Source organism: Sinocyclocheilus rhinocerous, unplaced genomic scaffold (assembly GCF_001515625.1).
Source record: "Sinocyclocheilus rhinocerous isolate Xijiao unplaced genomic scaffold, SAMN03320098_v1.1 scaffold491, whole genome shotgun sequence".
Lineage (NCBI taxonomy): Eukaryota > Metazoa > Chordata > Actinopteri > Cypriniformes > Cyprinidae > Sinocyclocheilus > Sinocyclocheilus rhinocerous.
Window position 1 is genome coordinate 1218269 of NW_015625034.1, and position 18232 is coordinate 1236500.

Sequence of the window (18232 nt, forward strand, 5' to 3'; positions counted from 1 at the left end):
TTGACCTAAAGAGAGCAGCTGTCTGTCATGAATGAATTGCTTCACATTCTTTTCAGCCACACAGTATAATTATTTCTGTGTTACAAACATTCAAATCACAGAAGTACTGGGATAAACGTTTTTAGTTCAGATATAAACACTGATGTGTACGGTAGCGATTAAAATAGAGTAAATCACCTTTTAAAAGTAATTTGACACTTCAAATGAAGATTTATCAATTACATTGTTACGCCAGTAGGTGGCGAAAAGGGGCTGTTAAAATGTATTTGTCTTTGAATCATACAAGAGATTTTTTCAAAAACGCTAATTCATCATGTAATGAAACAAGTACATCTTGAGTGAGTCATTGAATCATTCATTAAATTACATGTGATTTTGTTTAGTTGTCTAATGTTTATTTCTTCAGAATCGTGAGAGAACCACAACTTCCATTGGAAAAAAACAAACTCAATTTATCCAGAATCATGCAGCTCCATGCAGCTTGATTTTTGTTCATGGTATTCAGCAGCAACTAAATGGTTTGCACAAAGAGACACAGGATAAATGTTTGATATAATTTTTTAATCACATTGGAATCAAAACTGGGAATCGAAATAATCGGAATTGATAAAATTCAAACGATGCCCAACCCTATTAGCGTGTGTTGCTTTTTCAAATGCGTGTTAAAAGCGTGGAGGCATTTTCTCTTCTCAGCGCGTAAACTCGCGGGCACACACACACAAAGCCAATTCGGAAAGAAATAAAACACGCAGAAGTTACTTGAACACATAACAGAAAAAAAATTCTAATCGTAAGCGAGTACTGAACCATAGATGTTGTACCAACAGTTCAATGTTATATTGAGAATTGTGACATCCCTAATGTGTACTTACAGTATACTTATCTAAGAAAGTACTGGGTAATACAAAGTAACTACATGGTTAAGATTAGGTTTAGAGGTAAGTTCAAGGTTATTAACTACAGTAGTTATTACCCAATTATTATAATTACTCCAGTCTTCCCTTTGGTTTGCCTCCAGCTAGCGCTGTGACGTAATTGTGACGTCGGCCCTAAAAGGGTCTATAATGTATTACAATAATAAGGTGCAGATATCTGCCACTATTTGCACTAGTAGAAATACTAATCTACACAAGTAGAAGAAATAGCATGCAACTACTATTTACATTTATTGCTAAGAAAATACTGTTATTTTTGTTATTTATACATGTAAATAGAACCTAATTTAAATATTTTGGGGGATCTGTCCCTTTTATGAGGGAATGATGGGATATTTCACCCAAAATGAAAATTCTGTCATCATTTACTCACCTGTATGGCTTCCTTCTGTGGAGCACAAAAGACATTGGACAACATTGATTTTCATTGTGTAGACAAAAATCACTTATGTTCTACAGAAGAAAGGAAGTCATAGGGGTTTGGAACAAATGAGGGTGAGTAAATCATGATATCATTTTCATTTTTGAGCAAACTATCCCTAAAAATGCTGAATGGTTCCTGTGAGTGTCAGGTTTAGACTTGAATGATGGAAATGATAATTTGCTTGGTGTGAAACAAAAGAAGTCAATGGAAAGTTTCTACCATGATGGAAAAACTAATGATGGTGTCTGGTCTTAGATGACCGATGTATTTGTTTACAGCAGTGTTTGCTCATACTAATGTTAAACAGCACTGCGTGTTGTTTTTAATGGGCACACTTAAGTGATTTCACTTCCAGGTCAGGCAGCTGCTGATGACCTCTTCTTTAGCACAGAGGCCTCTGGGAGTCAGACTGCTGATTGACAGCAATGAACAGACTGAGAGTCAAGTGGAGGGAGTGTGCAGGAGATAAATGGGTTGTTGCATTTGAACTTTGACTTAATTATTGGGCAGAAATGCAAATAATAATGTTTTGAGGAAGAATTGGCATATTCCTGGGGTCTTGTGAACTACAGACTACAGACTGCTGAAATATCCAAATTCTTTCCAAATTTCCAGAGTTTCCAAATCCAAACTCTTTTTGGTTAAGGTTGTGTCCTGTTTTTCTTGGTTGAGACTTTTTAATAACTTTATATAATTATTAATAAATAGAACATGCTTAACTGATCAGTGGTATATGTACTTTCAAATATGGGCATGCTGTGTGAAAATATGTAAAAACTAAATTTTTCTTTACTTAAATGTACATAATCTCATTAGTCTGATTTTTTTATCATGGACAAAATCTAGTCCACTTTAAAGAGACCTTTTTTTTTAATGTGGTGTTTTGAGGGTGTGTAAACTGTTGATAGGCTGGTGTTAAAAAAAATTGCACAGCACTGTCAGTCCATGCTGGGTCTAACAGAAAACACTACATAAATATGCCTAAATGTGTGTTAACTTCATAACCAGAATATGTGTCCAAAAGTAATAATTTACAGTTTATTTCAAAGACTCGGGGAACAAATCTGAATCTGCAATTCTTTTTTTTTTTTTTGAAATTTATTTTCAAGCTTTTTCCAAAGCATTAACAATACTTTTTATTAACACAAAGCATTAACACAACTTTTTTTTTTTTAACACAAAATTTTATTTTTCCCCACATTAACTCTTTCCACCTAAATAAATAATTAAATTATGCATAGTAATATCAATAATAATAAAAGTAAAAAATAAATAAATGAAACGTAACACATGTATACATTGAAAATGAACATAATTAAATATGCAGAAATGTTTTCTCATTTAATATCCTTCAGATTCAATGCAATTAACCCTGACGGGTAACCTGGCAACCTGAACATTTAACCTGAAAATTCAGTAGTTATTTCTTCCTCAAAAGCACTTATAATCTAAACCTGGATTTGTTTCCACATGGATTGACAAAAATGTATCTAACTCCTGGAAGTTGTATAAATCCGAAATTGTCCAATAAAATTAGAGCTTTCCAATTTGCGAAAGTGCCGTACACTCTCAGAAAAAAAGGTACAAAAGCTATCACTGTTATCTGTATCACTGTACGTTTTTAAAAGGTACACTTTTAGGAACTAATAGGTACACTTTAGGTACTTGTATGTGCATTTAAAGGGGTCATATGATGCAATTTCAATTTTTCCTCTCTCTTTGGAGTGTTACAAGCTCTTGGTGCATAAAGAAGATCTGTAAAGTTGCAAAGACTAAAGTCTCAAATCCAAAGAGATATTCTTTATAAAAGTTAAGAGTCAGCCATGCCTACCTAAAATGGCTCGTTCTAAAATATGGACCCATTGGGCTCAAATGTGTACCTTTTGAAAAGGTACCACCCCACTGACAGCTTTTGTAAATTTTTTTCTGAGAGTGTGTAGCCCATAGACAAGCATTTGGCTGAGACTAAGCAATATATAATTTAACAATTTGTTAATGGCCTACTTTAATGTTTATTAAAATATTCTTTCATAGTCATCTGTTTTTATTTTGAGACTTTTGCCACTTTTAATGAATGGACAGTGTAGAGGTGAACGTGGTGATGTCACAAAGCTGACATCAATCAACACCATTAATGCAGGTTTAACTGAATTCAACTTAAGCACGACAGACGACAATAAATGAAATGATGCAGAAAACGTGTTCACATCCAGATACCTGCAGTGGACTTCAGCTGACCGCCAGACAGGATTAGGAAGCCACAGTCCTGTGAATTAACAGCTGCTGACAGCCCACTGTCAACCGCAGTCTGTAAATGAAGTGCACTGCATTATGGGTAATGTGGTTTACTTCGATGTTAACCTACAGGACACCCCCTATAAGGCAGATACAGTTACTATTATCTGAATATTTTGTGAAGGTTAAAAGGAGGAGAGGAGGAACATAGGTACATAGCAGACGAAAAGGAAGAGAGGCAAATACTGACAGAGGAAAAAGAGCACGATGATAAGGGAACCCATCAACACTTTTGAGACTGTTCTGAATTTTGACCAGATTCTGGTGAGATTAAGCATAATAATATTTGTATTTTTTCTAGACGTAAACATTTCGGTAACTTGCTATACTGTACAGGATTTCATTAACGGGGACTAGTGGATGTTGATAATGCTCTATTTTTATGGAAATCTTGGGATGTAGGTCAGTCTATATTCTAGCATTTTCTAGAAATTTATTTATTTTATTATTATTATTAGATACGTTTTTTTTCTTAGTATTTTCGTTTATAAATTTACTGCTTAAAAAAAAGAGCAACACTTATGAAGATATGTGAGTTTAGTTGCTCATTGTCAACTACTAATAAAAAAAATGTAAATATCAACATTACATAATTTATTACATATGATTTCATTTTAATTATTCATATGCATTATTTGATCATGTTAATATTGTTTTATTAATATAATTACATTTGATATTGTCTTTTTTTTTTTTTTTTTTTTTTAGAAAATCTCCTGATCAGTCTGTCAGTAAATGGGTCAGATTATATTATATTTACACACTTATACACACTGACCATTATATTTCTGTTTTTAATTAACTCTCAAAGTCACTATGTCCTTCAGTGCTTATGTCTGTTAGCAACTTTCACTCTCTCTGCTCTGTCTTCCTCTCTCTCGCTCTCTCTTGTCTTTGAGCCTTTTTTTCTCTCTCAGAATAACATGTTGGATAGTATATTTTTGGTCTTATTCTTGAACTTATAATTTGTTGATTGATTTCAGTTGTCTAGAGAAGACATCGTCTGATATTTCAGAACTGAGCTGTGAGTTTTAGGCCACGATTGTAAAGTTAAGCCTGCACTGTGGAAATCAGTAAGAGGAACGGGGAAAACAGGTGTTTGAGAGAGAAAGAGAGAGAATATGTTGTCATAAAGTAAATGTTTTTCTGTTACAGAACAGTCTCTCTCACGCTGTCAGCCTGAATCAGTGTACTGACTTCAGAAAATTGAAGAGGCAATGATAGAAACAACCTTGGGTCTTCTCTCTATCTGACACAAACTCTGCTATCTTATCATGATAATGTGATGGATGAGAAAAGAATTAAAAAACCAAAAGTCTTCTTATTCTCAGTTTTTTTACTCTCAGGGTTTTTGTTAAACTGGTCATTGGAGGATATTCGATAGTTAGTTTGTTAGTGTGTGTGTGTGTGCGCGCGCCAACATTCAAATGCAGTGTATAAATGCTGTTGTATAGCTGGATGTCTCATATGAGATGCTCTGTGGAAGAATGTCAAATCTATACAGTATGTTCAAGACTGCAGCTACACATGAGGTGGGTTTGTCTCCATTATGAATGCATGCCATAGAATTCAGCATTCTTGTTCACTTTCATTCAAATGAATAAATTCTAAATAAATTCTAAATGTAATCAAGAAGTCATTAACAGTAATGGACTTTAATAATCAATATTTTACATTATTTGTATGCTAACAGTTAACATAATTACAGACAATAATATATATATAATGCTTTTTATATTATATTAATATATAATTGATAATATATTTTTTATATTTAATAATATATTTTAATGTTTTTTAAGAAAACACAAAGCCTGCATTTATTTGTTCCAAAGTAGAGAAAAAAACAGTAACATTTTGAAATATTTTTACAAATTAAAATAACTTTTCTATTTGAATATATTTTAAATTGTATTTTATTCCTGTGATTTCAAAGCTGAATTTTTAGCATCATTACTCCAGTCACATGATCCTTCAGAAATCATTCTAATATTCTGATTTGCTGGTCAAAAAACATTTATTATTATTTTGTTGAAAACAGCCGAGTAGGATTTTTTCAGGTTTCTTTGATGAATAGGAAGTTCAGAAGAACAGCATTTATTTGAAATAGAAATCTTTTGTAACATTATAAATGCCTTTATCATCACTTTTGATCAATTTAAAGCATCCTTGCTAAATAAAAGTATTCATTTCTATATTTTTTCCCCAACTCCAAAATAAATAAATAAATAAATATACTGACTCCAAGCTTTTGAATGATATAGTGTAATGTTACAAAAGTTTTCTTTATTTCAGATAAATGCTGATCTTTTTGATCTCTCTATTCATCAAAGACTCCTAAAAAAAATTTACTCAACTGTTTTAAATATTGATAATAATAACAATAATAATAATAATAATAATAACTGTTTCTTGAACAGCAAATCAGATCATGTGAAGACTGAAGTAATGATGCTGAAAATTTTGCTTTGAGCACAGGAATAAATTATATTTAAAAATATATTCAATTAGAAGTTATTTTAAATGGTAAAAATATTTCATAATGCATTTTTGGATGAAATAAATACAGGCTTGATGATCAGAAGAGAATTCTTTTAAAAACATAAAAAATCTAACTGTTCAAAAACTTTTGACTGGTAGTGTATGTTAGTTAGTTAATACATATTATGTAGTTAACAGATCATTATTTAATGTACTTTTACTTTTTTCATACCCTTAGTAAATAATCCTAAATTAGGATTATGAAATGCCATTAAAATTTAAAGTAGACTGACTACTGATCTACTGTATAATAATTGTTCATAAATAAATTAATAAAAAAAAAAAAATTTATTAGTGAAAGAGAATAACTTTGTCCTAATTGAGTTTTGTTCCACAAAAGTTCAAAAATTGTTTTTGGACTCTGCATTTGGAAAACAAACCTATAGTAGATTTACATTTGAAGTAATGAAGCACACTGCTGGTACTGCAATGTTTTAAATGTAATTTATTGGTATAAGTCTCACTCATCAGGTCTAAATGATACTATAATGGTTTGGTTGATTGAGTTCTGTACTGAAATTTGGTCTTTTATAAATTGTGACCCTGGACCACAAAACCAGTCTTAAGTCGCACGGGTATATTTGTAGCAATAGCCAAAAATACATTGTATGGGTCAAAATTATTGATTTTTCTTTTATGCCAAAAATCATTAGGATATTAAGTAAAGATCATGTTCCATGAAGATATTTTGTAAATTTCCAACTGTAAATATATTAAAACTTAATTTTTGATTAATAATATGCATTGCTAAGAACTTCATTTGGACAGCTTTAAAGACGATTTTCTTAATATTTACATTTTTTTGCACCCTCAGATTCCAGATTTTCAAATAGTTGTATCTCGGCCAAATATTGTCCTATCATAACAAACCATACATCAATAGAAGGCTTATTTATTCAGATTTCAGATGATGCATAAATCTCAATTTCGAAAAATTTACCCTTATGACTGGTTTTGTGGTCCAGGGTCACATAATATGTACTTTTATCTCAACAAGAGCGATGAGAGAGAAAAAAAACAATACGTGGACAAACCAGTCACTCTTTAATCAATGCGAGTGCTGTATGTTGGAATAACTGTTATTTATGCCGTCTTCACGTGTTGATAGCGCAGGTGAGACCTGAACAGCACACGTTGCTGTCTGTGTTTAAACTAAACTCATGTAAGCCTGACCAGTTTAAATATTAAAGAGCCAGAAGACGCAAACTCGCTCGCGCAGTGAGAAGATCTGTGTGTGCGCTCATCCGAAGCGCGTGAACCCACGTCTCAGAACGCGCGCAAATATTAAGCTCTCTGTGAAGTATTGTGTTTGAAAGGACAAATTCACACAAAAATTGTCAAAATGCCCGTCTTGGTGAGTATCCTAGCAGACATAGTCGGCTGAACGTACAGTATCAGTGCACTGGATCAGTGCGTTCTCTTAAAGTGACAGCACTTTCTTAATGTTAATCAAATATTTACATTTTTTTGCACCCTCAGATTCCAGATTTTCAAATAGTTGTATCTCGGCCAAATATTGTCCTATCCTAACAAACCATACATCAATGGAAAGCTTATTTATTCAGCGTTCAAACCCCTATGACTGGTTTTGTGGTCCAGGGTCACAATTGTGTAAAGCTACCAAAAACGCAGCGGTTTATGTACTTTGTTTGGAAAAAGAATTTTTGATAAAATAAATGCCTCCAAATGTTTGATGATCGTTTTTATCTTTATTTGTTAATTGTTCATTCATTCAGTCTTTCCCTCTTATTTATTTATTTGCCTTTTATATATATTTATAATTTATTTCAAATGCCTTATATAAATACTCAAATATGCTGAGTTGTGTATATAAGTTGAACCATATATATATTGATCATTTCTTGTTTTTGAGGGGGCTGAATCCGATCCCACCAGTCTCGCACCGTGTGGGGTCTGTGCTGCTCAGGAATGTATGTATGTAGGCGTGTGTATTGGGTGTAATGGAAGGAAGGTGAAGAATGTCTTGTGTGGATCACTTCCTCCTTTACTGGCCAATATCCAGAGCGTGATGGACAGTCCATTATTTTTGCATTTGTGTACTCATGTAGCTCACCAAGAAATCAAAATAGATGATTCTTATTTTTTATGGCCTCAATTTATTTTGCAGCACCCACTTCTAATCGATCCCCATGATCTAAGCAAATCCCGATGGACTAAATCAAGTACCACCCTATGTTGTTTTGCCATCCAATAAGCCACTCAGATATAAATCACAATAGAGAAGATAAGATGGTTGCAATTTTCAATTGATGGTGACTTTAATCTGTTCTTTCTTTCTTTTGGGGTGTATGGCTTTAAGTTGGTGCAGTATAGTTGGGAACTTTGAGTACTACATTTTCGGCTGAATCTTGTGCATGTGCGTGTATGATTGCGAGTATCTCGGGGGAGCGCTTTTTCCATTCTGCCCTGTTAGACAGCATGACTATTTCTGTCTGACATATGTAAATGACTGTTACTCACCACCACACACACTTGCATTGATTCCCTTCACGTTCCTACTTCAACAAGTACTCACATGCACACAATCACACTGAACCAATGTGCACTCTGAGAGTTGTGAAATCAAAGGATTTTCCACCATTAAATTGCAGTTATCCACATCATCAAGAGTGACTTTCCCCCCATATTTGCTTTGTTCACTGCAGACTTTCCTTCCATAGATTTTCTTCACTTTGATTTTCTTCAATTTTCTTCGCATTGATCACTCTTCACTCTTCACTGATCAATGCGGGTGTCATGTGGTCGTTTCTGTTCCTGGTAGAAACCCGCATTCTGTCTTTTTCAGCTGTATGGGGAATATCGGGAGCAGCTGGGTAATATTGCGAGACGGGAGGCCACACGTCTGTTGACTGAAAGGCAATGGAAGAGGCATGCCGGCAATGCCAAGGCAACCAGGAGAGGCCACGGCCGAGCACATCATGCCAGCCTGGATGCGGGGCCCATGACACCAGGTTTAAGCCCCTCCTCCTCTATAAAGAAGCCACGCCCCTATTCCAAATGCCAGGGTGAGTAGCTAATGAAAACCCTTTCTGTTTACCTAGAAATCAAGTGCACTGGTCCAAAGTGAATAGCCGTTAGAATGTGTTTGCATTGCAGACTGCCTGGCCCGGATCCAGAGGTATATTGTGACAAAGTTGGGCGAGGACTGGATCTTCTTGGTTCTTTTAGGTCTCACTATGGCTCTGGTTAGCTGGAGCATGGACTATGCCAGTGCCAAGAGCCTACAAGGTAAATGTTCCTGTTAGGGGTGGGACAATAAATCGATGTGCCGATTTATCGCGATATTTCCGGCCGCGAGACTTGGTGCCAGAGTATCGATATTTAGCGTGGACTGTAGGCATCGATCACGTTATCATTGCAGAGCGCATATTGAGTCCATGAGTAGCCTAACCTCTCAGCTCGGATCGCAGGTGGATTTCCCTCACAATATGAGTGAGAGAGAGCGCCGCCGGCGCGTCTAGTTTTATGTCAACAAAACTGGATGCTCTCTCTCTCTTTAGATATTACAAGTGCGCGTTATGCAGTGGGCAGTGGGCACCGACCGGCAGAAACATAAATCTATGACATGGACGACGAAACAAAACCTTGTCAGAGCCGTAATGCGGCGCAGAAGTGTGCAGTGTGTGTGCTTGCCACGCATATATATATATATATATATATATATACTGTGCATCTCAATAAATTAGAATGTCATGGAAAAGTTCATTTATTTCAGTAATTCAACTCAAATTGTGAAACTCGTGTATTAAATAGTCAATGCACACAGACTGAAGTAGTTTAAGTCTTTGGTTCTTTTAATTGTGATGATTTTGGCTCACATTTAACAAAAACCCACCAATTCACTATCTCAACAAACACTATCTTACTTCATAAGACCAATAAAAAAAAACATTTTTAGTGAATTGTTGGCCTTCTGGAAAGTATGTTCATTTACTGTACATGTACTCAATACATGGTAGGGGCTCCTTTTGCTTTAATTACTGCCTCAACTCGGCATGGCATGGAGGTGATCAGTTTGTGGCACTACTAAGGTGGTATGGAAGCCCAGGTTTCTTTGACAGTGGCCTTCAGCTCATCTGCATTTTTTGGTCTCTTGTTTCTCATTTTCCTCTTGACAATACCATAGATTCTCTATGGGGTTCAGGTCTGGTGAGTTTCCTGGCCAGTCAAGCACACCAACACCATGGTCATTTAACCAACTTTTGGTGCTTTTGGCAGTGTGAGCAGGTGCCAAATCCTGCTGGAAAATAAAATCAGCATCTTCAAAAAGCTGGTCAGCAGAAGGAAGCATGAAGTGCTCCAAAATGTCTTGGTAAACGGGTGCAGTGACGTTGGTTTTCAAAAAACACAATGGACCAACACCAGCAGATGACATTGCACCCCAAATCATCACAGACTGTTGTGTTTTCTTTACCAAGAAAGTGGCAAGATGAAAACCACTATTTTCTGTTTCAAACTTTCACATAGCATCTTTAGGTTATAATAACATTAAAAATTAAAATCCAGATTTTGATTTTCAAAGATTTATTATATAATTTTATTATTTTTTTTCCCAAAATGCAATAAATCCATGATAGTTTTTTTTTTTTTCAAAATGCAATAAATCCATTAAATCAATATGAAAGTTATTTTTCATTTTGAAAATGTTGAAAATACACAACATAGTAAGTTGATCCACATATGACAGCCTCTGAACTTGGTCAATACTAATCTTGTATACAGGCACTGGACTAAAAATACATTCATCAGTCATCGCTCCCAAAATGAATTCAATGGGTCATCTTGTTTGCTATACATTAATTACAACAATAAAAATAACATTTCATCATGAACAAGAACATGAACAACAATATCACATTAGACCACAGAAATTCCAAAATGACATTTCCCTTACATTCAACTTCCAAAAGTGCATTCATCTTTGCCATGTTACATTCATTTAGTTGACTAGTACTATATGCTGTATTAACAAAAACATAAATGGCATTAATAAAAACACTAACAAGCTACGCAATATCGCGTTCATAATCGAATGCGATTCACCTAATAAACGCGATATTGCGTAGCTTGTCGGTGATCTACGGCTCTGTGTATTAAATGTCGCTCCATCTGAAAGCACATGATGGAGATTTACTATTAATCACAGAATCGGCTTTACTGACGAGATGCGCATGACAATCACATGCGATATTTTTTTTAAAAATGGCGTTTATCGCGTTTTGGAACCAGACTCTTCATATATAGCCTATATAAAGTTGATAAGCAGCTAAATGTGTTGCTTTACACACAAAGATATGTGTAAGCTTTTAATAAGTCCAAGAATAAAATGATTAATTAACATGTTAAATTTGATTTACAGAACTGTTTTCTATCAGTTTGGACTTGAATAAAGAGAGAAAACTTACACTTAACCTTTTCACAGGCATTTTGTTTTCATAGTTAGACAGATATCGTGATGTATCGTTATAGGATTGTCTAGCAATATATCGATTATCGCAGAATCGCTGTATTCGTGATATTATCGTATCGTGAGCCATGTATCGTGATTCGTATGGTATCATGAGGTACCCTGTGATTCCCACCCCTAGTTCCTATTGGGTGACACTTTAAGTCTGTATATATTTAAGCAAAAAGGTATGAGAGGCTCTGTTATATTGTGAAATAGTTGTGGCCTTAATATTCAAATGTTATTCTTCTATTTAGACAACACTTTATAATAGGGTCCCATTAGTTAGTGTTAGTTAACGCACTGACTAACATTAACTAACAATGAGCAGTCTATTTGTTACAACTATTTATTGTTCGTTCATGGTAACTTAGGTCCATTATTAGGTTCTTAAGTCGAATATTAGCAGATGCAACTTTTGATTTTAATATGTGTTAGTAAATATTTAAATTAACATTAAGATAAATGCTTTTGAAGTACTAATGTCTAGTACTAATGAACTTGTCAACAATTCAAACCTTATTAAAGGGATAGTTCACCCAAAAATGAAATTTCTGCCATTAAAGTGCCCCTATTATGCCTTTTTGAATATTACCTTTCATGCAGTGTGTCATGTAGCTGTATGTGAACAAACTATCTGCAAAGTTGTGAAGCTGACAGTGCACGATAAATAAAGTTATTGTCTATCAAAAAAAAGTTTGTTTTATTTTATTTGTTTTATCACATCTTATAATTACCACAAACTTGTTAACACTTGACACTTACCACTGAGAAACGTCCTGCCTCCAGTCCTGCTTGCGAATCAGTCTCTTGTCGATCAGCCAGTTCAACCGTTTCATCATCAGACTCCGGCTCGAATTGGTAAGGTACAATCGATACCATCTTTTCTATGTATTGACAAGTCTCCAGGGCTGTCATTCCGTCATGGCAATGGGCGTTTCGTTTCCGACACGAGCTGTATGCGGTAGACCAGTCCAGTGCCAATCTCTCTACGGCTCTGGACCAATCACAAAGGACTGCGCCATCTGACCAATCACAGCAGTGAGGGCTCACGGAAAGGAGGGGTTTAGAGAGACTAATTCTTTGAACTGCTTCGCACGAGTCGTTTACGAATCATTTAGAAATGAGGTAAAATTAAATCTATTTTTGAGAAAACTAATGTGTTTTTTGACCTTGCATGCATGTAAACCTGTTTTAGGAGACTCATAAAACAATATTAGCAACCTTAAAAATGGCATAATAGGGGCACTTTAATTGCTCACCCTCATGTCGTTCCGAACCCATAAGACCTTCGTTCACCTTTGGAGCACAAATGAAGATATTTTTGATGAAATCCGAGAGCTTTCTGACCCCCCCCATAGACAGCAATGTAACTGAAATATTCCCGGGTCCAGAAACGAAGGAAGGACATCGGTAAAATAGTCCACGTTTAACCATAATTTTACGAAGCTACGAGAATACTTTTTGTGTGCAAAGAAAACAAAAATAACGACTTTATTCAACAATTCTTCTCCTCCAAGTTACCATATGTCAGCAGCATCATGCGCATATGTTGTGGTACTCTTGGCTATGGCGGAGGATGGTAACTTGGAGTATTCTCGTAGCTTCGTAAAATTACGGTTGAACCCCTGATGTCACATTAACTATTTTACCAATGTCCTTATGTTTTTGGGTCTGGGAACATTTCAGTTGCGTTGCAATCTGTGGAGGGTCAGAAAGCTCTCGGATTTCATTAAAAATATCTTAATTTGTGTTCCGAAGTTGAACGAAGGTCTTACGGGTTTGGAACGACATGAGGTTGAGTAATTAATGACAGAATTTTCATTTTGGGGTGAACTATCCCTTTAAACCGACATTTATAATGTTACAAAAAAAAAAATCAAATGAATGCAGCCTGGGTGAGACTTCTTTCAAAAACATAAAAAAAATGTTACCAACCCCAAATGTTTGAAAGTAATAATAGTGTATATTTTCTGATATGTAAACTGATATTAATAGTTGGCTTCTATGGATGGCATCTGTGCAGTGATATACACAGTATTTTTTCTAATATTATTCTTTTTAGCAAAGGTGAAAATACTGAACAGCAGCCAGGAATAGAATTTGGACTAAGATTTAGAATTAAAATGAATTTATATTATATTAATCAATTTTATATCATGTATATTTAATATTTTTCTCATTTTCAAACAACATAGCAACACAAATGAAAAAAAGAGTAATAACATCTGTTTATGAAACACGTCCGATACAACTGAATGCAAAAAACTTTGTCTATATATGTCTGTATATATCAGACATATAACTTTATTATATTAAAGGCATAGTTTACCCAAAAATGAAAATTCTGACTTCATTTAGTAACCCTCAAGTTGTTCCAAACTTGAACAAGTTTCTTTCTTCTGCTTAACACAAGAGTAGATATTTTGAAGAATGTGGGTAACCAAACAGTTGCTGGGAGCCATTGACTTCCATAGTATTTTTTCAATGATAGCACTTTAGTTTAGGGACCAATTCTTCCTATTCACGAGCTGCTTGTTAACATGCATATTAGTAGGAAATTGACTGTTTATTAGTACTTATAAAGCACATATTAATGTCTTATTCTGCAAGACCATAGGTCTCTTAATCCTGCCCCATACCTAAACTTAACAACTACCTCACTAACTATTAATAAGCAGAAAATTGGGAGTTTATTGAAGCAAAAGTTGTAGTTAATAGTTAGTTAATACATTTACATTTAGTCATTTTGCAGACGCTTTTATTCAAAGCGACATACAATTGGGGAATACATAAAGCGATTCTTCTTAAAGAGGCAAACAGACACAGGAAGTGCTCGTAATACCAGGTTTTAGGCATTGTTCAAATAAGTACAAGCTAGAAAGGGAAGGCATAAATAAAGAGAAAGACAAAGTTTTTAATTTTTTTATTTTTTAATTTAGGATGAGCTGTCGCTTGAAAATTGTCAGGAATTCAGCATTCTGGATAGGGGTGGGAAGATCATTCCACCAGCCAGGAATGGTGAACGAGAATGTTCTGGAAAGTGATTTTGAGCCTCTCTGTGATGGTACCACGAGGCGTCGCTCACTAGCGGATCTCAGACTTCTGGAGGGGGATGTAGATTCGTAATAGTGAGTGGAAGTAGGCCATAGCGTATTTTTATTACTATTAATATTTAATAATAATAATACTATTATTATTATTATTATTAGTTCTATTAGCATCCATATTTTTAGCTTTTAGTTTTGGATCTGTTTTTAGTTGTTTTAATACTACAATTGATTGCTTCTGATGGTACCACGAGGCGTCGCTCACTAGCTGATCTCAGACTTCTGGAGGGGATGTAGATTCGTAGTAGTGAGTGGAAGTAGGCGGGTGCTGAGCCTGTGGCTGTTCTATATGCAAGCATCAATGTCTTGAACTTGATTCGAGCCGCAACTGGTAGCCAGTGCAAGGAGATAAAGAGAGGTGTAACATGGGCTCTTTTGGGCTCGTTGAAGACCAGTCGTGCCATTGCATTCTGAATCATTTGTAGAAGTTTGACTGTGCTTGGTGGAAGTCCAGCCTAGAAATGACAAGGGCCTGGACAAGAAGTTGTGCAGCATTCTCCGTTAGAAAGGGCCTGATCTTTCTGATGTTGTGCAATGCAAACCTGCAAGATCGAGCGGTCTTTGCAATGTGGTCTTTGAAGGTCAGCTGGTCATCAAAGGTTACACCAAGATTTCTGACCGAAGTCGATGGGGTAATTGTAGAAGTACCTAGCTGGATGGTGAAATCATGCTGTAGAGTTGGAGTGGCAGGGAAGACAAGAAGCTCAGTCTTTGCCAGGTTGAGCTGTAGGTGATGTTCTTTCATCCATGCCGAGATGTCCGCCAGGCAGCCTGAGATCTGTGTGGCTACTGTTGGATCATCTGGTTGAAATGAGAGATAGAGCTGTGTGTCATCAGCATAGCAATGGCAGGAGAAGCCATGTGCCTGTATGATGGGACCCAGTGATGTAGTGTATATGGAGAAGAGGAGGGATCCAAGAACTGATCCCTGAGGAACCCCAGTGACCAGTTGATGTGCTTTGGATACCTCCCCTCCCCAGGCCACCCTGAAAGACCTACCAGTGAGATAGGATTCAAACCAGTGAAGTGGAATCCCTGTGATGCCCAGTGATGAGAGGGCAGACAGGAGGATCTGATGATTGACATTGTCAAAAGCAGCAGATAGATCCAGCAGAATAAGAACATTATTAATAAGTTAATAGTGAGAATTGATTCTCAAACCTTTTCCAGGATGACTAAACAAAGACAGTTTTCATTTCAGGGTGAATTATCCCTTTGAAAGGTTTTCTTTTAATCAAGTTAATTTGTATTCTCTACATTTAAATGCAAAAAAACAAGTCCCCCACTTGTAATATGGCGTGGTGGCCCAAATCAAAGGTCATCACTGGCCAACTTGCTTTGAGCGTCTCTGATTTAGTGTGACTGCCAATTCTGAGAAAATCTATTCTTTGGAGCTGAAGAGAGGACATCACCTCAGAGAGCCAATTACTGATACTGGGAACAGAGACAGAGCTATCTCATAAGGACAGTTCTCTTGCCAATTGTCATGCCAAAATGAAATAATAAAGGTATTGTAAATGCATTCATAATACCTTATACTGTAATACACATAATTGTGGTAGGCTCGGATCAGCCAATCAGGAATAATAAGAATAATCAGAACTAGTTATACAAGTCAAACTTTATAATAATTGTTACAGTATGCAGTATATGCATTAAAAACTGTCCGAAGAAAATAGCAAAAAATGTATATTTAAGGATACATCACCTTGTCACTAAGGAAGTATTCTTAAAGATGCACATCTGTGCCTTAATTAAACCTAAATAGTGTAAATTTTTATGTTAAAGGGGTCCTATTATGCTCTTTTACAAAGTCTTGATTTTGTTTTGGGGGTGTACTGGAACAGGCTGTCATACTAGGTTGTTCGAAAAACACATTTTTCACATATTTTACATTATTATAACACCTCTCTCCCCAGTCTGGCATGAACGCCTCGAATAGTTTTAATTTAAACCCGGATTGTTAAATAAAATATCTTCTTTTGAATTGGACTTTGAGCTTTGTAACTTCGCCGATCTTTTTTATGCTCAAACAGCAACAATACAGACTAACTAAAGTTGAAAAAGTGAAAAAGTATAATAGGACCCCATTAAGTATAATTTATTAAATTTAATCAACACCCAATTTGATGTGTTGTATTATAGATGTGAGCAAATAAAAAATGTCCTACAGTGAAACTTTTCTCAACCTTTCTGTTTTTCTCTGTCAGCATATAAGTGGATGTACGGAGAGCTGAAGGGGAATGTGGCTCTGCAGTATCTGGCCTGGGTCTCATATCCCATCATCCTTGTCGTGTTTGCATCCCTCTTCTGTCATCTAGTCTCTCCACAAGCTATAGGTTTGTGTATCTTGTATTGTGTACGTCCTCTCATTCCTGCTTTTATTACCCTGTATTATTTCTGTTTGTCCTGTTCTTTACCCTTGCATTCTCATTTCTATTCTGGTTCTCTGCTCACAATGTCACAAATCATGTTTGTGTCCCTCTGTTCTGTCATCTGTACTCAGCTATTATGCTTTATATTCAATTTTTGTCTAGTTTTTGTCCTAAATCCACCTCAACCACCCACAACACTTCAAATCTTCCTGCCCTCTTTTCAAGATGTGATCATCACGGTCTCGTTTTCTCTTTCTTTCTCTCACCTCTCCTCACCACAATTGTTTTGATAGCTTTCTCATGTGCTCCACATCAGACTGGAGGATACACGCCAATCTTTTTTCATCTTTTATAATCAGTGTGACAAGATCTACACTCTGTGTGAAATTGTGTTTATGTTTTATGGATTAATTTCATGCGCATCACTCCCTCTCTCTTGAAAATCTTTTCTCTGTCCCTCAGGCTCGGGGATCCCTGAACTCAAGACCATCCTCAGAGGCGTGGTGTTAAAGGAGTATCTGACGCTCAAGGCATTTGTGGCTAAAGTCATCGGTCTCACGGCTGGGCTGGGCAGTGGTATGCCTATCGGGAAGGAGGTGGACCTCTGCTACTTTCATATTTTATATTGTTATATATAACTGTGCAATATTTTATTGAAGTATATAGATCTAACTATATTTAACTATATATATCTATTTCTCATTCTATCTATCTATCTATCTATCTATCTATCTATCTGTTGCTCTATCTATCTATCTATCTAGCTATCTATCTGTCTGTCTGTCTATCTGTCTGTCTGTCTGTCTGTCTACAAAACTGTGTCTGTCTGTCTGTGTCATTTTATCTGTCTGTCTGTCTATCTATCTATCATTCTGTGTATCTATTGTTCAATCTATCTGTTGCTATATCTATCTATCTATCTATCTATCTATCTATCTATCTATCTATCTATCTATCATTCTGTGTATCTATTGTTCAATCTATCTGTTGCTATATCTATCTATCTATCTATCTATCTATCTATCTATCTATCTATCTATCTATCATTCTGTCTGTCTGTCTGTCTATCTATCTATCTATCTATC

At 35.6% G+C, this 18232-nt stretch overlaps 1 protein-coding gene across 2 annotated transcripts in view; it reads left to right on the top strand.

Moving 5' to 3' along the window:
* Window positions 1-18232, top strand: part of LOC107748802 (chloride channel protein 1-like) — a 45036-nt gene that overhangs the window by 4762 nt on the left and 22042 nt on the right. The window contains exons 2-5 of one of the 2 annotated variants that reach the window (XM_016563765.1): window positions 9002-9221; window positions 9313-9444; window positions 16983-17111; window positions 17610-17743. In XM_016563765.1, coding sequence (XP_016419251.1) covers window positions 9002-9221; window positions 9313-9444; window positions 16983-17111; window positions 17610-17743 — 615 coding nt within the window. The remainder of the gene's footprint in view (window positions 1-9001; window positions 9222-9312; window positions 9445-16982; window positions 17112-17609; window positions 17744-18232) is intronic. The other variant, XM_016563774.1, reaches the window with a different exon arrangement.